We start from the raw sequence: 26,376 nt of genomic DNA, 5'->3' as shown, positions 1-26,376 counted from the left end.
CAGTATAAACCTGCCGCCTAGCCGCTGAGTCAGTGCGAGCAGCTTGTGGGATAGACTACTCAACTTCTTCAAGTATCTTCTTTTTTGTGTGCAGCTGGAAACCATCTCTACTTGGCCACTATACTGTTCTCTAAGCATCCTTCAGTACCGGTTACAAACTGCAGCCTCCCATAAGCAGCCTGCGATGCTATCTTTTCAGACTGTCTGTCTTTGGACAGTCAAAAAGCAAACTTTTGAAAAGACTAGCTACACACACAAGACCTCGATAAAACGTTTTTAAAGACAACTGTTCTGTTCAAGCTGGCTCTGGCCCCTCTTATTGGACTCTGTCTGAGCAGAGTGCAGGTAATTCACTTGGTTAAAGACATGCTCCAGATCCACCAGCAAGATCTCTCCTCCCCTTTTCTTCAGGGAGTCAAAAGGCTGCAAAGATGATTCCATTGTGACTGCGGCAAACACAGTGTGACACACTGTGTACTTCGAGGCTGTTTTAGAATTTTACTTTTTAATCAGTTTTACATTTCAAAATAACAAGCAAGCACTGCAGTAACCAAGCCTAGGACAGTCAACTGCATCTGCTGGTGTTTCCAGAGAGAGAGATCAATATGAGGAGGCTCTTTCCCCTCTGCACAAGTGTGTTTTCTTTCAGTAGCACAGAAGTTTAGCAGGCCCTCATGCACAGCAAGTGCTCTCCTGCAGCAGTATGAGGTAATGGGGCTGTCTCGATGATTCATTGCTCTCATTACTATAAAGAAGACTAATGACAAAAAAATTGCTTAGCAAAGCCTTTATGCCTGCGATCCAAGTTTGAATTCCCCCACTTTCTATCTGCACAGACAGACGCTTCTCGTTTGTTGTTTTTTTTCGTGTAGGTGTCCCACAGAGATGTGAGCTGCTCTTTGCTAGGAGCTGCCGGGCAGGTGAAATGGAAGGGCACGAGCAGCCGAGTAGCTGTGTGGTCTCCAGGTGTGCGGGGAGAGGGGGCTGCAGACTGTCAGAGCGACTGTCTTTCACTATCCCTGCGCACGCCAGGGCCTGTCACCATCCAGAGGCCTCCTTAGTTCCATTCCCCAACAGGGACTGACGGAGTGATGCTACAGCCAGGTGGCTTGGAGGAGCAGCTGTGGATTACTTTCATTTCTGTCCACTCAGTCGCACAGCTCCTGATCAGAGCCGAGCCCAGGGGGCAGCCGCACCACCTGGGAGTGTCGCGCAAGTTCAAGAGAGAGGCTCTTTTTAAGGAAACTGAAAGTCATGAACAGTTGGGACAAATCGGAACTTTGACCCTCTCGCAAATTACATACTCAGGCCGTGGATTCGGATCCCAGTTTTGAAGAGGCCTATTTCATCCACCCAGCAGAGACGCTCCCTCCCCAACAGGCGCGAGAAGCTGGTTGACGGTTTCATTTAATCCAGGCTCAAATCTAGCAGAAGGATCTGGACACATGCCTTTTTTAGTGATAACTAGGGAAGTCAGAGTGCAATGCTATGTCACATTAACTGAACTGCAACAGCCAGCATCTGGAGTTACCATCTGGACTGGTGTCCTTGGGTTAAATTAAAGTTGTCAACTGTAGTTACACTGCTGCGGACTCATCACGCGCTGCACACTTGCACACCGAGTAGAGAGCATCATCTTGCACCCGTCTGTGACCAGATCTGTGACAACAAACCTTCATGGGGACTTTTGGTCAAAAGCGCAACAGGTGAGAAGACGCCCCAAAATCTCCTCACCTCTGATGAGCCAGGCACTCTTGTAAAATGTCCAAGCCTCACCCCTCCTCAATGACACAGTAAAAAAAAAAATAAACGAGAACAGGCACAAAAACTGATCACTTTGCAAGCTAAAATTAAATTATTTCCAGCAATTTATTCTATTTCCTGTGATTTCAACACGGTGGAAGCTCTGTAATAGCACGGACTGAGCAGATCCGAGTACGCAGCTGCTGCAGTCTTGGGGAAAAGCATTTATTAAGAAGATAAACCCTCTCTACAGAAAAAACAAAGCAGCTGGGGAAGCCATAAAAATAACATTAGCAAAAAGGGCACATGCTCTGTAGGATCAGCCGGAGAAGCTGGGATGCAGTTATTCACACTCACCATCAGCAAATCAGGAGAAGACCGGCACTCTAGTACAGGCTGGTGTCTAGGATTGGGCCTGGAGGACCGATACATCTGCAGGCTTTCATGTCAATTCTGCTCAACAAGCCAAACCGGCTGGTTAATAGCCTCACTGGGCCACTTTAACAGCTTCTCTCAGCTCTTCAAGTGCTGCTTCAGAGACCGCAGCCTTCAGGAACAGGAATGGCCAGCCCAGTCCTAGAGCCAGGACCTACCTGGAGGCTCTATCTGGGTCATCAAGGAGCAAAGACCTGCAAACAGCCTCCCTCCAGGACACTCTTATGCTAATAAGACCTCAATTGGAATATTAAATGGGACAATTTACGGGATCTAGATCCCATGAGCCTATTAAAAAGGAGACAAGAGGAAAAATTGATCCAGTAGAACTGTGTGAACCCAGGGGACTGTTTCACACACGGAAATGTAGAAAGGACATGGGATCACAGTTGGAAATTCATAAAGAACTGAGAATACAAACTCTCCTTGTGTCTTTACAAACCAACACTGCCATTTGCTTCTGAAAAGTTGTTAGAATTTGCCAGAAGATTATTTTATTCATCCCTTTTTCACCTAAACAATTTCTCTCCACTGTACTAGACATTCCTTTCAGGAAAAAGGTGTCCAGATCTTCCTGTTTATTGTGACCATGATAAGGAGACGTGTGTAGCGGCCCACGCTATCTGACTGGGAATGTCCAAAGCACCTGAAAGACTGCATGTCCACGTGCTCGGGAAGGGAGCATTCATATGGTTGGTTTAAGACAGAAACAGGTGGTTTACAGGTAATGCAAGGTACCAGACAATATTCAAGCCTTTAAGTGCACTGTACTTTGAGATCTAAATAAGTTAGAGTTGTGAATGTCTGGAAGAAACGAGCCATGTTGCTGAAGCTGATGCCCTGGCGTTTTACAAGAAACAGCTGGATGAGACCCTCAGACCAGTTAGCTACTACCAAATGGGCTAAATGGGCCAAAAGGCCTCCTCTCGTTTTTAATTTAAATTTAAAAAATTGAAAGTTTACATGTGAAATTTGCAGAGCTTTGGTTTTCCATATTCATTTTGTGTTTATCATCTTGTTTTTAAAAACAAGATAATTTTTTGTCACAAATAATTCCTAGTCAAAGTGAAAAGGGCAAGTTTCCATATGTGTTGCTACTGCCATCACATTTTACTATTTGCAGTTGCTCCATCTCCATTGAACATGTGGACATGGCTTGTGAAACTGCACACGAGTAAGAGCAGGGACACTCCCCAGTGTTAAGCACCATGGGGAAGTGGTACACAGCCTTGAACGCCACTGGAACAAGCCAGTTTTCTCTTCTACTCAGACAAGCTTAGATACACTGGGACAGTGGCAGCGTTAATACTGTAACAAGCGGTGGTGTGACCTGCAAATGCCAAACCACAGTGCATCCTGTTTTATTTAAATAACAAGCAGAAAAATTGTGAAAACATTGATTCAAAAAAAATAATCACATTCTTTTATCCATTTTTCAGTAGGATGTACAGTATTCTTCCGTTAAATATTTTGGGAGCTTTCTTGTGACAATCAGAAGCACTTCAGAAAACTACAGAACTCTCAGTTGCAAGACATCTCAGATGTTCAGTTCAGACCCAGCCTGCTCCACATACACGTCCTTGTCAAGTGCTAAAATAACTGTTCTTCAACAGAGTAAAAACGCTTGGCAAGGGCAAATGGTCAAAACTGCTTCTTTAATGAAGTCATCTTCTGACTGCTGAGACTTTAAATACTGTGGAGGAAAGCAAATTTCACAGTTTGGAAACTGATAACAAGCCTGACGCACTCTGTGGAACACACAGCAAGAGGGGAGAGAGAAACGGAGAAGACAGTGCAGCTACAGTGAGGCCTTGGTGGGAAACCAGCATTACACCATGAGCTGCAACAGCAAAATTACATCTCACATGCAGAGGAAACAGTTTATCCCATATCAGAGAGGCCTGGACAACTCTAGAGCACCCAGGAACTGTGAGAAGAAGTCAAGAAAGGCACTTTATAAAATAATTATCACCACTACCACTGCTTCCTTTTCACATGGTTTCCGAGGGTAATTTGCAAACACTATCTCATTTACTTGAGCACTGACTATTTCATTCCCAGTTCTGGACTGAGCCAACAGTTGGCACCGGGCCCTTTTATTGTGAGAGCATTCCCATTTCTGCTGGTCTATAAAAGCAGTAGACAAGATCTGTACGAGTAACTAGGCACTTTCAGCCATTAAGTTTAACCATCTTTGTTTCAGTCCTTTTCACAAGCCACTCACCCAGGAGCAGATCTGTGAAACCAGATCAAAAACCCGAGCTGGAAACGTATGACTAAACAAATACAATAATAGGTAAAGACATCTGGCCTTAGGCTGCAGATCTGTTCTAATTGGCAGCTTCAACGGCAGTCACCGTGAACACAGTCACAACAGAAAGCAACAGCTCCTATCCTTCCTTTAACTAGCAGACCAGATCTCAGCACAGAAGACCTGAGTGAAGGTACCTTAATCTTCTTGAGCACCCAGTAGAGAACAGGGACACAGCCACTTATTTCTGTATCGCTTCTCACATTTTCTAGTCAGATAAAACAAAGAATTGATTTTGTTCAATCTTTGAGTTTCCAATTCTGCTGCATTGTCAGAAAATGAGACCTCAAGTTACCAAACCTATTGTATGCAACCGGCAGTGACTGCTGGATTCGGAGGCACCATCAAGCCACTAGCTAACTGTTTCACCCTACATTTAATGATCAGAAAATGCAGAACATAAAAATTCTCCCTTGAAACGGGCCATCTCAGATCACATGGACAGCTGGTCAGCACTTTCTACATCATAACAGGATCTTTACCACCAGCAGCTAAAAATGGCGATTTTTCTAACATAGCATCTCAGACTAAAATGAGTACACTGGCTGTAGCTGAACTGTATGCTCAAAGCAAATTTACATTGGTCTGGAGCTCTTTTAAAGCCAATATGTAATGTTTACCAAAACACAATCCACCCGGATGAGGTCATCATATTTTTCCAGGCTTATTTTTTTTAACACCTTCTGCAGGTTGACTGCGTGGGTGGGATGCTCTCAAGCAGTTACAGTGCCTGGAGTTAATTGTTTCTCTAGAATTACAGAGCCAAAGTTTCTATTTGCTATTCCTCATTCCGACAACACCTTGAGGATACAGTACATAGCAATAATATAATAAAACTACAAAGTGGAATACAATGACAAAAAAAAAAAAGATTTCCACTCAAGGCTAGCCAGGACTCCACATTACAGAGGGGAAAAACTGCGAGATTCATTTTAAGATGCCTAATGATGCAGCACAGCCTCAGGTAGCTACAGTAATTATATGAATTATGGACTTCAAGGATTACACCAGTATCAACACCCCAAATTTAACTTCTCTCAGGTTTTTTTGAAAACAGTGATTACATAACCAAGCAACAAAGCAAAGCACTGTTCTGGAACAGGTACCGCAACAGTCATGGGATTGTTCAGGTTGCCAATGGTAGGACTAGGAACTGAAAAGCTCAGCTCTACTGCAGCTGATGAAAAGAAAATGACTTCTCTGTGATGATTAATGATTGACTTGTTCAGCTAAATCAATGAACAATGGCTGGATTGAAGGATGTTTGGGGGAGATTTCATTAGGTGTGCGTGGACCTGGATCTCAACAAAAGTAGCAAGGAAAACAAATTCAAGACAAGGTGCTAGATACGGGATCGTTTTTTCTGCGAAAGTGGGAACCACGCTCGGAAGCAGTCATCGGGAAAACTACATTCGCCTTTGGCAGTCGGAAGGCTCCCTGTACTGAACAAAACGAACAGGAGTTTAAGATGGATTTTTCCACAATGGCTAGAGGGACAATGGGGAGCTTTAAATGTCTCTTATAAACAAGAACAAGCCACAAGTCATTTATTTTTAAGTATCAGTGGGCAGTGGCGCAGCACAAATTCTCAGCGGTAAAGGTGATGTATCAGACGAATCCTTTTCCCTCTCACAGACAGTCGCCCTGTCACATCCTGTTTAACGGGGGAGTGGTGAAGGGGACATCAGAGGAGAAGATTCTGCAGGCAGCTTGTCACGAAGGCTGGCATCAGCAAGAGTGAATCACACCAGCGGAGGAGAGGTCCCCAGAGCCACCGCGCAGGCTGTCCTGGATATCCGCAGGCCAGGTGGCACTGCCACTGAGCATCCAAAGGGCTTGCACTGCCACCGCTCAGGACAACGGTGCCACCCCTTCCCACAGCAGGAGGACCCAGCCTGCCGCCGGCGAGACTTGGAAAGAAAACAAATGCAGCTATGTGCCGCGATCAGCAGTGGCCATGTGCAAACCGCTGCTGGAAATCATAGGTCTGTATTACTTTTATTATGGCAACAGTATGATGACAAAAACACAGAAATTAATGGAAAAAATAATTTACAAGGTGAGCGGTACCATTAAACTGAGGTCTCTTCTTTTTTCAGCAAAGATCTCTTGGCACTACAGTGTAAAAGTAGAGATGTTACCCCGGTGTCCTGCATACATTCCACCCTGTTCTTGAACAATCTGCCCTCCCTAAAGTGTGAAGCAATTCCTGTCTTTGGATTTCCTCCCTCCTCCCCCTGATCTGCTGTGCAATAGGGGTGCTGTGTGACCCCCAAGGTGGGGGTGGCACTTCTGTTATGCAAGCGGGTCCCCTGCTAGAGGTGAATCGCTTTGTATCGTTCAGGATGAAAACCACTGTATAAATGAAAAAGTTTATGCCTGGTCACCTAAATATACTTTGTGCTTTTGACTTTCAGTTTAAACCAAAATCCTCAAATTCACAAAAAATGATGAATGAAGTATTTTTATTCAATGAACACTAGAAAAGCACCACAGAGGGTAATTCAATCGCCACAGACCTCTCCCATTTCAGTGCAGTTTTAAAGGGGATGGCTCTGCATCTTGTACATGTCAATGCATTCTGTATACATGAAACTCCCAAAAAACACCACACAAGATCACTAAAGAATCATGTACTGTGCGTTTTCAACCACCACAACCCTTTTGGAAGTTTGGCTTTGTCCATGGAGCCTTTATTGTGGAAAATGACAAAATAAAGAGGGTCATAGAGCAAAAGCAGTATGGAATTAACAATCGCTTGTAACTGAAACATTTGATACTAGACTTACTGAATACAGTACCTATCATCTAAAAGGCAATGATCTTGAAATCCCTTGAACAGACTTTGATTACATTCATCTTCATTAACAGTGTTCTTTTTGATTGCATTCTACAGACATTAAGCACTTTTTCTTTGCTGTTAATTAAAATAAAAAATGTAGAAGACATACTAAATTTTAAACAAAATTAAAACATTATTATGTAAAGAATTGCTTTTAAGAAAATCTAAATTGCAGTATACAACTAATTTGGGAGGGTGACAGATAAGCTATCCAATCACAACACTTTAAAAAACAAAAACTTATTTTAAAACATTAAACCCCAAAAGAACAGAAAAATATAAGCTATAGGTATTTGTTGTGTGAAAAAACAATAGCCTCATGGGGTCTTAAGTCCTGTATAGCACACTTCTGATCAAAATGCTGAAAATGTGGCAAAGCACATTTTCCATAGTGAGTTGAGGAAGATTTCAACACGACTGTGTACATGCAATCATGCAGAGGACCTCGGACCTGTGAACACAAGTGCCTGTGTGCATTCAAGGTCAGCAGTCCATCCCTAGCAAGTCCTCACTCTGGGCCTGTCCATTGTCTGGGGTAGCATCTTCAGTATACCGCCTGGGTGCTAGCAAGCTAAACTCTACCAAGTTCTAGTACAACTACAACTAGGACTACCAAGCAAGCTGAACTCTAACAAGTCCTTTCCCTAGCAGTACTCTTGGGATGGTCTGAGGGATTCTACAGTACAAACGTGTCTGTGCTGAGTATGCAAGAGGTGTAGAAGGTGCCACTGAGCACCCTCATGGCCCGCAGGCAGCAGCAGAGAGCGATGGGCGACTGACAGTCATGGTGCATTGCTGCTCTAGAGCTGGAATGAAGGAAAACCGTGACCCCAGAGGTGTGGGCAGCCTCCAGCCAGAAAGCGTAAACTCTGCCCCACCAAGGGGACCTCACCGCTGTGTTTTCTAAAAACATTTATATACTGTTGCACAAAAAAACAACTAACATCTAATGGGTTAAATCAAATATTTCAGAAGAATCAAAACTGCAGAAACAGTGAACGAAAACACAGAAGAATCATATATTTGCAGTGAAAACTGAGAAACACTAAGCACAAAAATCACAAAGTTAACAATGAATACAACCTTTCTGAGAATGTACACAGCTCTTGACCACCCTGAATTGTGGCGAGAGTGTGTTCGAACAGTTAATAGTAACACTTAGTCATCAATGGGTGATGACTAAAGAGCTAAAGATGACTAAATTATTAAAGATGGATTTCAACGAGATGAACACGGCACCAGCAGAACTTACCTGCCACATAAGGATTTGTGATAATACTGTTAGCTTTCCTAGCAGTGCCTATTGATGACAAAGGTGAATGTGGGAAACTGTAATACTCAAAACATTGCTTAAAGGAAAAAGGCAGCAATTACTTTCCAAATGTCAAAAAACAGGTGTTGATGATGATGTCCTCCCTGTGTCATCCACTTCCACCACGTCTACTATCAGGTCTTTCAAGGGTCACACTCCCCTCAATTCAACTTTCCCAACTCTCTCCTGAAAGGCCTGTGAATATGCAGGTCTGTTTCCCCACATACTGGGTTTTTCCCAGGAATGTGTTGCCCTCTACCCACTGCGATCTCCCTAAGATTAGGTAGATGGATTCGATGGTTGTGAAGGTCCTGAGCCAGTGTGGTAACCTAACAGTACCTGACCTGTCCCACACAGAGCTGGTACCTGGTTTCTCTAGTCTGCTGGTTGTTGCAGCTGAATATTTTCATTTTAATCTTCATCTCAATAGCAGCCAGGCGATCTGCATCACTCCGGCAGGTCATGACTGGACCTTCACATGGCCTTGGATGTACTAAACTCCTATTTGAATGGCTATTTATACTTCATAGACAACTCAGATTGGAATTCTAACACAAGTCAAACACTGAGCTCCCGATGGTTTTAAAGATCAGATGACTTCTCAGAATTCTCTTATCCCAAGGAACAATATAATTTAAATAGACAAACCTGTCAGTTCAGTGTTTAAAATGTGAATCACTGTGTGGGTCCAATGATCTGCTGAAGTTACATCTTTAGACTATTGCATTTTCATTGTACATCAATACATCCTGAACTCTAACATGCTAAAACAAGCAGGGTTTTCTGATACAAAATTGGAAATAAAGCAAGAACGCATCAGTGGACGTGTATGTTTAACTGTGGGATTGTGTCTATGGGCACACGGTTTTGTAACCGCGTTAGTGCTTGCTCATGAATGCATGTGTGCATGCATGTGCGAGAGAGTGTGTGCACGAGTCGGTGAGCGATAGTGTGTGTGCGTGTCTTACCTGCAATGCACTGTTGAGGAAGCAGCTGTTCTGGCCAGGCTCGTTTATGAGCCCTTTGCTGGGAGCGATAGACGTCATGGTCCGAGGAGTAAAGATGCCCTGCAGCCCACTGCTGCCGGATGCAAAATAATTCCTCTTCCAAGACATGGTCCTCTTGCTCTCCTATGACCTGCCTGACCACAGGTGTCTCGAGAGTCTCTCGCTGTCTCCCTGCAGCTCAGGAAAGGACCGTCCAGCTGCGTGAGGAGCTTAAGGAGGTCATCCTCGCATCAGCAAGTCCAGGAAGTAACATAGAATGTCAGTCAGTCAGAGAATGGAAAGGAAAATGCTGGAGCAGAATGTTTGTGCTGGCATATTCCTCTAGTTATTGCCATGTGTTAAGATGGGACTGCTCCTCTCACCTGATGATACGACTGAGTTTGGATTGGCCTAAACAAGAAAGTACGGTCATTAAACAAACCTGTAGCTTGACAGAGCACAAGAGGCAATGTCTTAACAGATGAACAGCTGGAAGAAAAACTGTCTGCTCAGCGATATTAGAAATTGGGCAGAAGGTGCAAGCCAACCTTTCCTGCTTCTCAGGGGGTCGAAGAAGAAGGGCAACGCTAACAAGGCTGTTTAATGAGGATTTGCCACCCAGCACTGCTTATTAGCTGGGTCTCTGCTCCCACTCTCTGGCTCCTGGGACTCATTTACGAAATCAAGCACAGCTCTTGCGTCAGACACTTGATCGTTGTTCCGGCAGCTGCGCTGTCACTGGTCAAACACCCCCGCCGCTTCTCCGATCTGACCTCTGGGACCCCCGATCCGCAGGCACACTGTAGAAAGCTCTCCCGAGCTGCAGTTCTCACCCCGTGTCCTACTGGACCGTCACACGCTCTTGTGGAACCGCTAGGCCGACAAGCATTCTGCAGGTCATCTTCTCAAAGGCTGGAAAAAAAGAACAAAAACAAGTTCAACAGCTCGGACCACACTGAGCAATCCCAATGGCAGCTTAACAAAGAAGCACACAATACACATTGGGCTATAGGAAAAAGGAGAGGTTTGCCCTCGCAAGGCTGGAGAGGTTAAGATTCCCCACAGGTGTACCAGCCCAACACCCTGAAGCAGCAGCTGGTTACCCCTCGGTGGTCCTGCTGCTGTAATTGTCTAGATGAACATGGAAACGCTGCGGTTCAACATAAGAGCAGTTTGCTCAGAAGGGGTTGAGACCACACAGCTGTTTCCTGCTGCGGCCCGTGAGACAGGGTTGTGAAAGAGGCGCTGTCAAATGCGGAGGAACGGGCTCCCTGAAGGCAGTCAGGAACCCCTCAGAGATGCACGACGCTCAGCTGCTCGGTCCCCCGCCAGGAAACGGCACACGCGCATGCCATGGCGCAGTCCCATCAACCGCAACAACAGCATGACGACACGCGCTGTAACAGGCCGAGCCCTTCATCCGGGCACTCGCACTCGCCAGAGCGCCGGCTGCTGCACTCTGCTTCCAAGGAAACGCCACGTGCTTGACTTGCTCATTTCTAGTTCTTGGATAAGACAAGTCTGTTGCACGCGGGTTTAGCAGTCTGACGAACAGCACACTCCTATTGGGCTCAAAGAGGAAGTCTCCATCCGAGACTGCAAGTCAGTGCTTTAAGGAAAAAGAATCAAAGCCACTGCTTTCTGGAGCAGGGCTGGAGCTGTCAGGCTGGAGCTGTTCAAGAACAACAACTACTAGAAGTTAAATAGGCAAGACAGGCCAAGAGGCCTCCTCCCACTTGTAACCCTGCTGGCATCTCTGATTTACAGACAATGGAAAGTCAGGCAGTGTTTAATAAATATGACCTCCTTTCTGAGAGCTCCCGGGTGATGTTTTAGTAGACAACAATAAAACCCCTCCTTGCACAAACTAGAAAAGCCAGAGATGCTTTTCAGTGTGTTCATGTCACCTGACAGAGCCCTGGGCTGAGTCACACACTGGCGTGTTTACTGGGCACACAGTGAGTCACAGGCTGACCCCTCACTCCTGATGCAAGTCAGTGCATGGCTCTCTCTTCAGAGCCATCTCCCTGCGGGCTCAGAGAACCACCCATTAACAGTGTGGACTGCCACTACAGGATTTCCCAATTTCACTGAGGATCAGAGCTTCTGCTACAAACAAGTAACAATATAAAAATACCAGACAATAACACAGCAAGTGGTCAGGCAAAACACTGCCAAATTAATACATGCAGACTAAAATGCCCAAGGAGCACACAACACAGATGCAATGTCACTACTCCCCCGGCTGCAAAGAGCCTGCAGAAAGCCAGCCTCCTAGTCCAAGTTGTAGCACTGCACTGAGGAGCACCGCTGAAAATGCAACCTGTTTGGAGAGTCTCACAGTTCAGACTCCCTTTGTCAGCACACTCTCCTTAGCAGAACCCCACTGCCAGCGAGTAAAGCATATATCATTACTAGCATCTGCTCTGCAGTCGGCTTTCACACCGTGCTGTTCACTGCGTATTCACCATGACATTCTCTAGTGCAGCAGGCTCAGGCAGTGCAGGTCAGAGAAGCAGTGACATTTAGCAGCATTACTGATATCCATCTACAGTATGACAACTTGGCTTGTTATTTAATCCTCAAGAGGCATTTTTAAATATCATCACTGCGTGTTTCCACAGTTTTCCACAATAGGTGGAAACTGACAGGTAAGCCATGATATTCCTTTTTCTTTAAGTGGCCTGTAGCAACTGTAAAATGTAATTCCCACTCCAACACCTGGGCTCTCCTGCTTCCCACCCCTCACCCCCCCCAAAGCCCTTCCGTGGGTGTCTGAGTATTAAAACTCTGATCATTAAGACAGGGGGCTGCAGTGGCTCTGGCTCTTTCAGACCCTGTGTTTGTACTCAACCAACAGTGCACAGGCCCTCCTGTCTGCAGCACGTGGCGCACACGCCGATCAGACGATCAGGATGGGTTGCTGCATGGGCTATGAGGGTTAGTCATCAATAGGTGGAGCATTATATTTAACATACATTTGCTGAAATGTAGTTTTGTAGATGTTGCTGGATTAACAACTTGGCCTCATTTCGAGACCCTCTTGCTCAGACAGCACTTGTCCGACACCACAGGAGACACCCAAACCATAACGTGCTGGATTAACATGCTGCACCACAGTCTGTTGATCACATGGCAACACGCCTCCCCCTCAACCAGAAAAAGGGTTGGGGCATTCTGCCGTCTTCTCTTGGTATAATTGGATTGCTGAGTAGAGAACCGACTGCGATCAGCCCTACAACATGCCACACTGGGGAGATTAGCCTGATCAGATGCACAAGATTAGCCTCTCTGACTCCACAAAATCTGTCTGGAGCAAAACCCAGCCTTACAATTATTTCACAGCACAATAATTAAATAGGCTCTAGCTCAACGCTATCCACAGCAGGCCTTGATTGACGAAGAACAAAGCTTATTCTGCTGAACACAGGGATTTCTCTCACTAGGAAGTACACACAGCTAAGTTACTCTGTAACTCTAAGTGTGCTAACATTACTCTGCACACTTCATCACACAAAAGAATTCTTCTTGAACAGAAAACCAACTGCATTCGCATCTGTATTTTATCAGAGCACAGCCCTAGACTGAGATGTACACAGCCAGGACTGTGAGAGCTGTTCTACTGCACAGGAGCTGGAGCAGAGACAACACCTCTGCACACACAGTCTGTCACTATGCAAACAACAGAGGAATGTAATCAGGGAAACACAAAAGTCCTGGTCATGCCATTCCACATGCAAAAAGACTTAGGCGCTCAAAGCAATACTTAGTGCCCAAATACTGCTTCAGTGCCACAGATTAGATCACGCATGCATGGGGACAGGAAAATGAAAGCCCTCAAAATACTCTATAGAGAGAGGCAATTAACAAGACGTGCAGAAGTTCTCTTTGATGGATGCACAAGTTCTCTTTGATTTTACTGCTCTTCCTGGACAAGAGCACCTCTTTGTTATTCCTACGCACAGACTAAGAGGCTTCCTGCAAACCAGACACTTTGGTCCAGTTTAAAGGGCTAAAAGCAGAAGCAGACTCCTATTCCGATTCAGTAGATGAAGGAGTTTCACATGTGGGCACTCAAATAGCTAACAGCCTGCCACCCACTTTCCAAACAGCAGTCCAGAAATGCCCTTGGAACAATATTGCATTAATCTGGCATAACAGCGAGTACAGCTGAAATTTGAATTACCTGTAGTTGACAAAATACAGTTTAGTTGTCCAGCTGTCTATTAAGTAATATACTAAAGTAAACTCAGGCTCAAGCAAATCACAGATTTCTAAAGTACAGCTTCTAAAAAGGAGTAGAAAGTTATCAGATAACACTGAATGAAGTTCAGAGCAGAGCTAAGGTTCTTCTCTTCGTCTGAATTAAACTGAAAATCATACAGTGTCCAGGCTCTTATTTCTTCCAAACAAAAGCTGGGGAGACAAACTGCTGGATGACCTTGTAATGATCATTACAAAAGAGTGTCATCTTCAGAAAGGGAGGAGGTTACTGACTTGAGAAGTCCCAATTGGTTTGAGAATACTACCTTAATAAAGATAGTTAAAGGCTAATTGTAACAGCCAATAATTAGCTAATCCTCCTTGGGCCTTTAGCAAAGAAATAACAGAAGCAATCTGCGTGGAACTGTGAAGTGCTGAGGATAAAACAGAATGGCTCAAAACAACACCAACAGCAGGAACTGGCACCCATGTAGATGCACAGTGATTCAGGAAGACCTTGCTATCATCTGAATCTCCCCAGATGGCAGGGGTGCTTTGCCGTACCTCTGCCCTTCAGAAGGAACAAGATTCTCATTGGTGTTGAGCCCATGACCACCTGTTGGGCCCAGCTGCCAGCTCTTCTTCATGCCAGCAGCCATATCACCCTGTAGCTCACAACTGGCAGCCCACTGAAGCTCCGTAGATGTGGGCCTGGTCAGTACCTGGAGGGGAGAGCTCCTGGGAAAAACTAAGGTTGCAGCTGGAAGAGGTGTAAGTGGGGCCAGCAGGGGGCGCTCAGGTGACTGGGACACTATGCCTTAAAAAAGGTGCTGTCCTTCGGAACAGACGTAAAACCAAGGTCCTGACTCTGTGTGGTCATTAAAATTCCCAGGGAGTTTCTCGAAAAGAGTAGGAGTGTTACCCTAGCGTCCTGGCCAAATTTCCCATTGGCCCTTATCAATCATGGCCTCCTAATAATCCCCATCTATGAATTGGCTTCATTACTCTGCTCTCCTCTCCACTGATCGCTGATGTGTGGTGAGCGTTCTGGTGCACTATGGCTGTCGTCGCATCATACAGGTGGGGCTGCACATTGGTGGTGGTAGAGGAGAGTCCCCATTACCTGTAAAGCACTTTGAGTGGAGTGTCCAGAAAAGTGCTATATAAGTGTAAGCAATTAATTATTATTATAATTACTATTCTACATGTGACTGAAGAAAATCTAGCCTCTTAAAAATGCTGTTTGCACAAGTGCAGATCCCTTCAAACTTTCCATCCATTCACCGATCCATTTTCTAACCACTTCTTCCAATTCAGGGTCACAGGTGACGCAACCTATCCAAGCAGGCAACAGAAGCAAGGCAGAGTCCCTGGACAGGACACCAGTCCATCACATGGCACACAGCCAATTAACCTACCAGTATGCCTATGGACTGTGGGAGGAAACTCAAGAGAACTTGGGGAGAATGTACAAACTCCACACAGACAGCACCCCAAGTCCGGAAATAAACCCAGGGCCCAGTGCAGTAAGGAAGAAATCCTAACCGCTGCGCCACCATGCCACCCCTTTCAAGCTTTCCCTAGAGGACAATAATAAAAGTTTGAGTCGGAGATTTCAGTGGTAGAAGCAGGCATTTCCTTTCAGCCTTCAAACGTCTAATCAGTTTCTTCAAAGAGTTCAGGCCCAGCATCACTCCGTACCTGAAAGATAACTACACAACAAACAAATGGAGGAAACCCTTAACAAGGCCACCCCTAGGTTGTGTTTCTTTGTAGAGAGCTCACCTTGTTGAGGGGGGAAGACAGGTTCCCAGCTTGCAGGAGCCACTCCCTGTAACCAGCCATGTGAGCACAAACACAAGCTTTTACAGGTCACGAGCCGCTGAGGACAACGAGCTGGGACTCAAGCTACAGCCAGCTCCTTTCAAACAGCAATTCTAATTAAATTCAGATAAGGAAGAACAGGATTGGTTCTCAGAGCTAACTGAAAAACCAAGGCGTTCATAGCAAGCTTAGTTTACCGATGACAGACTAAGTAATTCACCAAAACATTCTTAACATAGCAAACCAAATTGGAGCAGACTGTTGTGCTTTTGGACACTGATAATAGCTCACGAGTCTAATGATAATAGGGCCACGTGTAAAAGCACTGAATTATAATTAATGAGAACCTCTTATTTAGATGAGAAAATGAAGTTTTTGTGCATTCAAGCTATAGGTATAGATAAATACAAAAAAAACAAGTAAGCTTTTCAAAATGAAACATCAGGTTATCAATCGAGACATAGAGCCTTTAAGACTTTATCAGTAATAATCACATGGAAATTGCTTACATAATGTGCCAGCCTGCCTTGCCCAGCCCGATGGAGAAACACATTGTGCCCTCCTACGCACCCCAGAGTCTCTAATCACCTCCGACTCCTTCAGCTGGCATCTCTTCCTCTGCCAGCCTGCCACGCTGGAGCATCCGAGCGGCATCCTGGCACTTGGTGTGCCACAGGGACCCAGCTCTCTGGTCCTCAAAGCAAGTCCCCTGAGAAATGGTCCAGAACTGCTTGGCACAGAATGACCGCTCACAACTCCTGCAGTCTTCTCCCAGGTTTACCACATGTCTTTGATTTGTCATGGTCTCCTATGGTAGGTATGACCACATCTACAGTGCACTGTGCATATGCGATACCTACCATACTTACTATACTGTGCTTTTACCATGGTGTACAACTTTCATAAGGTTGTGGTCAAACCTTATCAAATAATAGTGGAAAGTTCAAGCAAGTGATGATTAATTCCCAGGGGCAAACTGTTTACAGTATAGCTTGAACTTAAAATTAAAATCTCCTCCAGATGAGTTGCAAAGCCCCCTGAAAATCACAGCACAAAAACTATTTACCAGCAAATTCACATTACTAATGAAGCTCGACTGCAGATCTGTCACTGTGTCCCATCTGTGATCTGACAGGCATCTCCAGTTTTATCCACTGATTTCCCTTTCTGTGCAAGCAGTTTCTCTCTTTTTAGAAATAGTGCAGTTAAAAGAAAAGGTATTCCCAGATGGTACAACCAGGAGAACAACTAGAAAACAAAATGACTGGTGCTGATCGAAACGTAAAATACAACACAGGGGTCTGAACAACAGATAATGTTAATTCTAACAGTAAAAAAGACCATAAAACCAAAGCAACAAAGAAGGAGGATTGTCAGAGTAAGCTTGACCCCCCACCCCATCCAGCGATCTTCAACTGCACCTGTGAGATCACGCCAAGGAAGAGCCTCAAGCACTAGAATCCAAGAACATTCCCATCTTCCACATCTAAAATGAAAAGGTCATTCAGGTCTCTCTCTAGCAGCATGAAAGTCCACAAGAGTTCAAATGGCTGCTTTTTATCTGTACTTACAGAATCCCTGAAAAAGTTCAAGTCGGTGCGTCAGCATGCGTAGGCTGCAAAGGAACAAGTAAAGGTCTATTCCATCCTAAAAAAGAAAAGAAACAATGTTTCGGCTGCGGAAACACACCCGAAGAAGGCTCCACAGCCGAAACATTGTTTCTTTCCTTCTATTTTCAGCATGGAGTAGACCTTTACTTGCTCCTTTGTATCCTTGAAAATACCCGTATCATTTAGCAGTGAAGCTGTGGCACAATCATCATTTGTATACAAAAAAATTGGATTAAAACAAGAAATGTGTATTTTTCGGCTGAAAAAAAAAGGCCAGCAGCAGACCTCCGGTACTTCTGGTCTGTGTGAAGACCACATGTTCAAGGATATGGGGCTGTGAAGTTCTTTTCAAACAAACTAACAAGTGCAGTCCCTACCTCTTGAAAAGATTCTATGTCCAGCCCCACTGGTGACTAGCCGGCCTGGACACTATAAAAGCTGAAAAACTACGCAAACACTTAGCGAGCTTTTAAAGGTTGGTTTGCTTGCTGCAGCTCCGCAGTGTATAGTACTTTTATGATTCTGGCCACTCCTTCCTCAGCCCTTGGCCACCAACCAACAAATACTGTATGTCAAAATCAAAATAATCTGGTGGTCGCCAGGGACTTGCACGCCTCTAATTCACAGCAGTCTGAACACAGAATGTAGCACTGCTCCATTTAGGGGAACCAGTACAGCTCCATGTTAAGGCCTGTCAGGAGTTCCTGTTCACCATAAACAAGAGACAAGTTGTCTCTAACTCCATACTGTCCTCCTCTCCACAGGGATCCCCTCCTGCTTCCTGTGTTTGTAACCTCCATCTCCCAAAGGCAAGAACAACACAGCTCAAGCTTCCCAACTGCCTCAATAACACAAATTTGTCAGGAACAGAAGGAGAGTAGGAGGAAAGTGCTCAGCTTTCCCTCAATGGTATATTTACCCTCTGTGGAATTAGGTGAGTGCGGGGGTCTTCAAAACACATGATAATTGCACAATGAAAAAATACACCGATAAGGTAAAATTAACCAGAAGGCGATGCTGTAATCAAAACCAGTAAACCAAACCCAGAGGGTACAAAAGTAAAAGGCACATTCTGAGCAAGTAAAAAGAAATTAAGCCAAATTAAATCAAGAACACCTTATATCTTGGGGCATTCTTTCAGAAGCCCACATACAGTAGAACTGTTGACAAATCTCCGTCTTCAGTCAGAGGTGCAAACAGAATGTGAATAGGTTTGTTCGACAGAGCAGAAAGATTCCAATTGGAGCACCAGAGTATTATTTTGAAGAGCCTGGAGCTCTAGCCCTGGACAGACGATCAGCAGGACATCAGCATAGGGGAGTCAGAACTGCCAAAGATGCAACAACAGATGGTTTCCGAGTCGCTTCCCAACTGAAGCAGACTTTTCCTCACCAGATCGACAGCTGTGGAAAAACACCACATCACATGGCTCAACCCCGACTAGTGTTTAGCTGTGAACCATGAAACGGGTGGTAAGTATGTTTCAACACAGCCCATGACCGGGAGCAAACGAGCTGGTGTGGCCACAGTGCCTCCTATACTTGAACAATGCGACCCGCTCCTGGGAAATTTATTTTTGCCACTCTTGGAACACGCAAAGCTTCCACACATGAACTCAGGCCGCTCCCCGCAGCAGGCGGCACAAGGACCGCAGGCACTGAACCCCTGCGTGGCTCCCCGACTCCAGCAGAAACCTGAAGTGACATGGGATCGTGGCGGGAAGGAGCGGGCAGGAGGGGGCTTTCAGTAAATTTCCGCTAAACGAGAGAAAGGGCCACTGCACTCGGTGCCGCCTGACAGTTGCCGTGGAAACAGAGAAAAGCTTAAGCACATGATTCAAGGGAGAGGCCTGCTAGCCCAACACACACAGTCCATCTCCCCGGCCCACTCACCCCCTCCGGCCGGCCCCCCACCCCCTGCTGCAACAACATGCCATCATAAAGACAACAGACGCAGAAGAAAACTCTGCCTCGATGCACCAGTGACTGGAAGAGATCGTAGGAGCGGAGAGGGCCAACACTGGCACCAGGGTAAGAGGTTAATGAGGCTGCAGGTCGAGCTCTGTGAGGGATCTTCTGACGCACTGCCAATGAGATGATCAAAACAGCTGCACTGGTGCCAAAACCAGCTACCAGTTCTCACCACTCATGTGCCTGAGTTACCTGAACATGAATCCGAGAGCTGTGCTTGTTCCCTAAACATATTTCTTAATTTTTTACATAAACCTAAACAAAAGGTTAAAAATGCTTAACAAAAAAAAGAACTCACACAAAAAGAATAGCTTTCTCTAAATGAGATGTGAAGCCTAGGCTGTTGCATTTTTCCAACTAGCACAGAGGTCAGCAACCTTTCAAACAAGGGTATTTTTCACTGTTTTTGACCAAAATATTCAGAGAGCCACATCACGTGCAAAGAGGTGTGATCACAGCTATGGTCTCTCTTGTAACGATTCACAATCTATCAGCATGTTCTTAAGAGTGCTCAAGGAATTCTAGAAGATGAAGAGTTTGGATTGTGGTCCAGCCTTTGAACTAGGATTAGGATTTGTGATACTAACATTAAGTTAACCTTCAACAGAAGCCAGTTAGTAGAACATTAGTGCTAGTTAAGTAGTATTTTAGAATATTTTCATTTAGAAAATGTTAGTTTAGTTTAATATAATAAAAAATGATTATTCAATATTTAAATATATTTTGCATATTTAAGTATTAATATATGTGAAGTAACATTTTAGTGAAAGGTCTTCTGATAAGCCTCTATTTTAGAAAGAATTCCAAACCTGCCTGCAAACTCCAGGGGTTTACTCTGCGGCAGTAGTGCTCGGCTCCAGAATGCTCCTCAGTGCTTGTTGTTCCGTATAAGGGCCAGACAGTAAGTAAAAATAACTTTTCTTGTGTAACGCAAAAAGAGTGATCACACGGGCACTGTATCAGGTGAAAATCCCAAATTCCTATTCACCACAAACTAAAGTTCTGATAAGCTTTATAAGCTACTGCTTCATGAACCCCAAAGTTCAAGAGTACAAATATTTAACAGCACCTACTAAAGAATGATTCTTTGGTTTTGGGAAGGACTGCGGGTTTGAAAGCGATCAACACACGTTCGTCCCAGTGTTAGCCGGGATGGAAACGCCAACATTATTAGACAGAACTTTTCCTGTTGCTGTTAAAGTGAACTTCAGGAGGGCTTATATTGTAAAGTACCTGCAGACGACAGAACCTCTCGTACCTCTTCAACAAATATCCTTTCTCATGAGAAGCTTTGTTGTACTGCTTGAGCTAGTGTGCATACACCATGAACAACATGTTGGCACGAAGAATTACGTCACTATTCGTGGAAGAATTATGATGATTCCTATAGTCTGAACACAAATGTGAATGTGCAGATTTACATTGTTACTCCTGGAAGCTGATGTCCTACCACATTTTACAATCTGTAATCACACTTTTATTATAAGCACATACATCTCTGCATCAATTAAAAAGCACTTCTAAGTTTGTACTCACAACATGCACAGCCTAGCACAGAATTAGGAGCATGTGTCCTTCGTTTCAATCTGCAAGAACATTCTGTGCCCGCAACACTGCAACGTTATCTTACTTATTACTCCCATTGATTGCTGCATCCTGGCACTGCTGTCAAGTGTCCTACATTTCTAAGAAGTCCTTCGAGCGCTCAGCTGGATGTTTACTTTGCTTCACATAGAGAGAATCCACACTACTTACTTCCTGCAAACCAGCCAGTGCAGAATTACAAACAGCTTCATCTTGAGACAGATGTACTAGATTGTACATGTAGGAGTATTTATCCTGCTAAATAGCCATTCAATTACACGGATCAGAGAACATCACCATTATTTGCCAAAACAAAAGCTCTAGAAGGTCATCTGAGGACCTGGAATTAAGCCATCTTCATATAAAGGGGACTCGAGGACTTAAGTGCCAAACTGATGAACAAGGATGATCCACATTACAGAATCATGCTAATTGCCTGCTTGTACATATTGCCTCATCACATTTGCCAGAAAAGCTGTCTGAAAGTTGAGCGATTACAGTATAAACTTTGGAAACTGCTGCAATAAACAAAACTTTTTTCACATATAATTATCGTCTTTTCCAGCAGGAGTGGGAATATCTGACTAAAGCTTTAAAAAAAAGCCTTGGGGAAATATTCTTGTGTACAATACAAACAATAATATCCAGACAGCAAGACCATGGCTTTTTACATTACTCTAGTTCTTCTCTGTTTAGAAAAGTAGCTCAGACCCCTGCAGAGTTCACAGCCCCACCCTGATCCAGAGACCACCAAGATCACCCGAGTCTAGGGGGCCAGCAGCGTGACGTCTGGGCTTCCTGCAGTATGGCAGGTCAGCGCAGAGGCTGAACGAACCTTTGGACCAATCCATAACTGACCCAAAACCACATCTGCACATAACAGTAGGGCTGAAAGAAGAAAAAAGGAAAGAGTGCAAGTAATTTCCTTTGAAGCTCTTCTGCGTGGCAAAGCTTGTTAACATGGTCTTTCGCGGATGCAGATGAACTGAGCAGTCACGTGGGAGACAGGGCTCATGTGATCCAAAGTAGCAGAAGCCTCAGGGTCCATTCACACTGCAGCAAGCCCACCAGGACCTTTGAACTAATTGCATATTCTCTCCCCAGCTCCCATACTGGCTCAGGGGCCCCCGCGGAGACACTCCTGGGCACCCCGCTGATGGACTGAGAAGTATTTCACCACCCAAGTCCAGGACTTTCACTAATCAGTTCTCCTCACTCAAAAACTGATCATCTACCCTGCATTTCAGTAATAACCAATTTCAAGATTCTTTAATGTCAATTGATGCTTTAAATGCAAAGAATAGATTTTGCATAGGGCAAATATTAATTGCTACTTCAAGGTGTCACGGCTGCCAACTTATTTTTTGCATATTTTTGCAAAGCACTGCACACATAATTATAAAATGCAATGGTACTGATCCAAAGTGGTTGAAAATGGCTATCTCAGGTCAATCAAAACCTAAAGAACAATTCTCATTCAGAGCCCCCCTAGGGAAACATGATATAGACTTCACTAGTGTACGATGAGCATTCTCTGCACTACAAACCTCAGGCCAGGCCTCCAGGAGGTGATGCAGTATTTACACTAATGGTATAGAGAAACCTTGTCTTGAAAACTGCAGGTTAAGCCTTCATGCTTACATTATGGGGCAAAAAAACCTTAATAAGGAATAATCTTGCTGTCCTTCTTTGCTTGAAGTCTAATTCCTGAGCAGGTTCATCCAGCGCTTGTGTCTCTGCGCCACACCGCTCCAATGAACTCCCAAGAGAGTCAAGCATCCCATTTGCCGACGAGAACCCAGCCTTAGTCCCCAAGACTTACATAGGCCCGACCCTGGCTCTCTCCCAGACAGCCCTTTCGAAAACGCAGCACACTTATAAAACTTTCAGGTGTCTGGGGTGTCTCCAGACACCATGTAACCACAACAAACCCCGGGCAAATGGAGTGTGAGAGCGAGTTTATTTAGGGAAACGCTGAACTCTTAGAAAGGACGCCGCTCAAAACACTACTGCTCTAAATTCTTCTGACCTCATCTGAGGTGACATTTCCTTTTTAAGGGATGTGCCTGAGCCTTTCAAGCTAAGTGAAAGAGCAAAAGCTATGCCATATCAAATGTGTACTCCTCCAAACACAGAACTGTCCAGCTTCCCTTACAATGCTTACATGCCCCAGGAGCTTAAGCATCTGCATCAGACCCTGCACAATGCCAGATTCCATGTTACCAGAGACAACTCAACTTTTGGATATGCTCCATTTTAATGAATGTTCTCACAGAGCAATAATAATTCAGCAGGGCTCTGCAATTTCATCATGCCATGATCCCAATACATATTTTCCAATTAATGTAGCCTTTTGTTGCAACTTAGAAAAAAAGATTTCCTGGTATAATTTTTATGCAGATTTCCTTTACATAAAAGAAAACATGACCCGCTCTCCCAAGGTGAATTCTCAAGATTCATTTTTATTACAGCAAAACTGTCCTGCCAAATAATACAACTTTAAAATTAAAGATAAAATTATCTCGTTAAGACTAACGACTCGTTTACTCAGACGTCAGTCTTGAATTTGGGGCAGCAGGTAACTAACAACTACAGGTGTAAATAAGTACTACTGTGCATTGATAGCACGAACTGATAAGAATCTAACGATTATCTAAAGAGGACACACTAAAAATGAGACGTCATATTCTTCATTATACACGAACTGTCCTACTGCGAAGGCACACAGACTCGAAACGGAAAAATTAACTATAGATCCTGGTAAAGTAGTGTTTTATTAAAGCAACATGTACTGTAATGCCTTAATCTCTTTGCTATAGAAATGACGGCGACGCCACACAGATTTTTACGGTGGTATAAAAACTGTCCTCTGCGTCGCATCTTCTCTGAAATGGAGAAGATTCGTACTTTCACATAAACGCAGCCAACACGCTGCACTAGTCTTGAGAAACAGAAATTGCTCACACGGTAACTTTCATCCCTTGTGTTTAGGGAAACTGCAGGGAAAGGCTGACAGGAAGGTTCCAGCGCTGCTGGCAGGGTTTTCCGAAAAAGCCGAGATAAAGTAACCGGGAAACTGCACAGGTGCGCGTTATTACATCAAAATCAGCACTAAACGGTTATTGGAAGAAAGTAAATGTTCAAAATCACTTGCGTTTGAGCGACACAATATAAACATTAGAGTAAGTGAATTGATTAGAAATAAAGCATAGTGTAACCACGGAAAATTATCTTTAAAAAAACGATGCGCAGGCTGAAAAAGCCTTTAGCTCAGAGAACAACTAGTAGTAACCAATACAGTTCCGTAACACAACAACTGGGTAGATCTTACCGTTTTGAACATTTTGAATACGGTAGCCGTAATTAAACTCTCAATGTGTTGGACGGGAGAGCGACACAGGCCAGCCAACTACAAAAGTGGTTATTTTCATCTGTGCAAATCAGTTGTGTGGTTCCTTAAACTGATAAGTCCCGACACACTTTTTAGCTGCAGGACTTAGACGCAGGCATGCAGCCCTGACCGCAGTTCGAAGGAGAGAAGGCAGACTCACAACAGATGCGCTGGTTTTGCTCGGAAAAGTTGCAGTTTACAACTTTAGGGGGAAATCGATACCAAAGTTACAAAAGTACGAAAATGCAATGCAACGTTTCTTCCCGGTTAACTTTATTCCACAACAGCTGAAAACTAGCTTCCATTTCCAACACAAACCTGCCTCGCCGCAGCTGAATAACGGGATTCTGAACGCGGCAACAAGAAAACGCGTTAGAGACAGGGGTGCATCCTTGGCCGCAGCGCTTCATAAGATACAAAGAAGTAACCGAACGTACCTTTTTATTTTCCACGTACTGGATGGATGGCTCCCAACACAGTACTGATAAAAGGCAGAGGCACGGTTGCTTTCCCCCTCATGCTAGTGACTGTCCAAACCGCCCCACTCCCGAGAAATCCGCTTCTCCCGCGCCGCTGGGCGCACTGACCCCCGATAACGGGACGGCCCAGGCTGCGGAGAGGGGCGGCGCCACTACCTGCGGCTCCAAACAATGACGAGCGCTGGGCTCCCGGCGGAGGGAGGCGGGTCGGAGGAGTGTGCTTGGGACCAGCGGCTCCGGACGCCACCAATTGCGGAAACCTCATTCCCGGCAGGCGGGGGATGGGCAGGCTGGAAGGTGGAGTTTATACCTGGGTTTTCTGCTAACCAAGCCATCAGCGAAGCGAGAAGGATTCGTGTTGTTTTACCTACCAGCAATCACAGAAACTGAGAGAAGCAGCAAAGTCCCATTATCGCAGCAAGACGGTAACAGCGTAAAAAACAATATTATTGTTAATTCACATCCAAGCAGTAGGGCCTAGAAGGCAGGTAATAATTAAACAACTCAATTTATAATCAATAGTTAAGGTAAATCATTAAAGAATTTCAGAGAGTAAGACATTGGTACGATTATTTCTATCACAAAGTTTAATTTACGCGGGCTCCTGATTTCTATCCCTCAACCGACTCCTTGCACAAGCTGAATCGAGGACAAATCTGTTGTCTCACTGTGAAACTAAAGACGGGGTTGAACTGAGAGATAAGGGCCAGCGGATTCTGGGAAGGGCTGTGAGTCACACCGTGACTCAGGGAAGCGAGGTTCGGCCACTGATCAATCCGGCAACAGGAATGCGCTGCCGGCTCGCCTAGCAACGCAGAAACTGTCACTATATTGCAAGGCTTGTGATGTGTGATGGTTTTTAACCGAGAGTTTAAACCAACTCAAAACCAGACTTACCAAAACTGATAACCAGTTTGGCAGAAAGTCCGTAATTCCTGACTGGTCTTGAGTGATTTGCAGCCCCAGCTGTGCAGATACCCGTCCTAGCTGTGATAGTTTACTGTTGGAAGACTAGGAATACACACATGGATGGAGGTCTTCACGTCACAGTGACTTCCTTAATCTTTTGTCTTTAGAGAGGTGATGTTTGGAAGTAGACAGCTTTGACGTGAAATGTGCGAAGGACACAATCTTTGGATTAAGACAGCTAGTGAAAAACAGGATATTTCTCTAATCCTGCTAGAACCCCCAAAAAAGTTTCACTCTGATGGATGTCGGCCACTCCCAACTTCTCAAGTCAGCCGTCTGTTTAAAGAGAGGTATCATTACCCGTCTGAGACTTGTTTTAAGCAAATGATTTTTATTTCTGAGGAGAAAATTACCAGGTGAGCACATTGTGGTAGTAAGTAAAAAGAAAAACAGCCTGAAAGGCTGTAATTATGAGGTTCTCACTCATCGTAAGGCAGGTATTTAGCGGAAGGGCTATGCTGCTGCTGCAACTCACAAACAGCCATTTGATTCCCTGAGGAATGTTGGTTTGGAAAGTGGCTGGAACCTGGGAGCTGAGCTAAATCCTCCTCCCGAGGGATTAACAGCCCACAAACAGCCTGGATCTGGCTCCATGCTCTTCTCCACACACTCCAGTTCCCGGAGCCCACGAGACGAACATACTCTGGTAACAACAGGTAACAACACACGAGCAGAATGGACACAGACTTAGTAACATAGCAAAGTCCAGTCCTGGCC

General features: G+C 44.7%; 1 protein-coding gene across 16 annotated transcripts in view; it reads right to left on the bottom strand.

Annotated features, from left to right (window-relative positions):
• Positions 1 to 26,376, bottom strand: part of usp54a (ubiquitin specific peptidase 54a) — a 99,631-nt gene that overhangs the window by 50,989 nt on the left and 22,266 nt on the right. For 13 of the 16 annotated variants that reach the window (XR_001478449.2, XM_069189293.1, XM_069189292.1 and 10 more), the window contains one exon: positions 9,612 to 10,541. Coding sequence is in view for 15 of the 16 variants with exons in the window: in XM_069189293.1 (XP_069045394.1) it covers positions 9,612 to 9,758 (147 nt within the window). In the remaining variant the exon portion in view is untranslated. Of the gene's footprint in view, positions 1 to 9,611; positions 10,542 to 24,648; positions 24,829 to 26,376 lie in introns of those variants that run through there. The other 3 variants (XM_015347774.2, XM_015347775.2, XM_015347768.2) reach the window with 3 other exon arrangements.

This window comes from Lepisosteus oculatus, chromosome 4 (genome assembly GCF_040954835.1).
Source record: "Lepisosteus oculatus isolate fLepOcu1 chromosome 4, fLepOcu1.hap2, whole genome shotgun sequence".
Lineage (NCBI taxonomy): Eukaryota > Metazoa > Chordata > Actinopteri > Semionotiformes > Lepisosteidae > Lepisosteus > Lepisosteus oculatus.
This window is presented reverse-complemented; position numbering and strand designations above follow the sequence as displayed.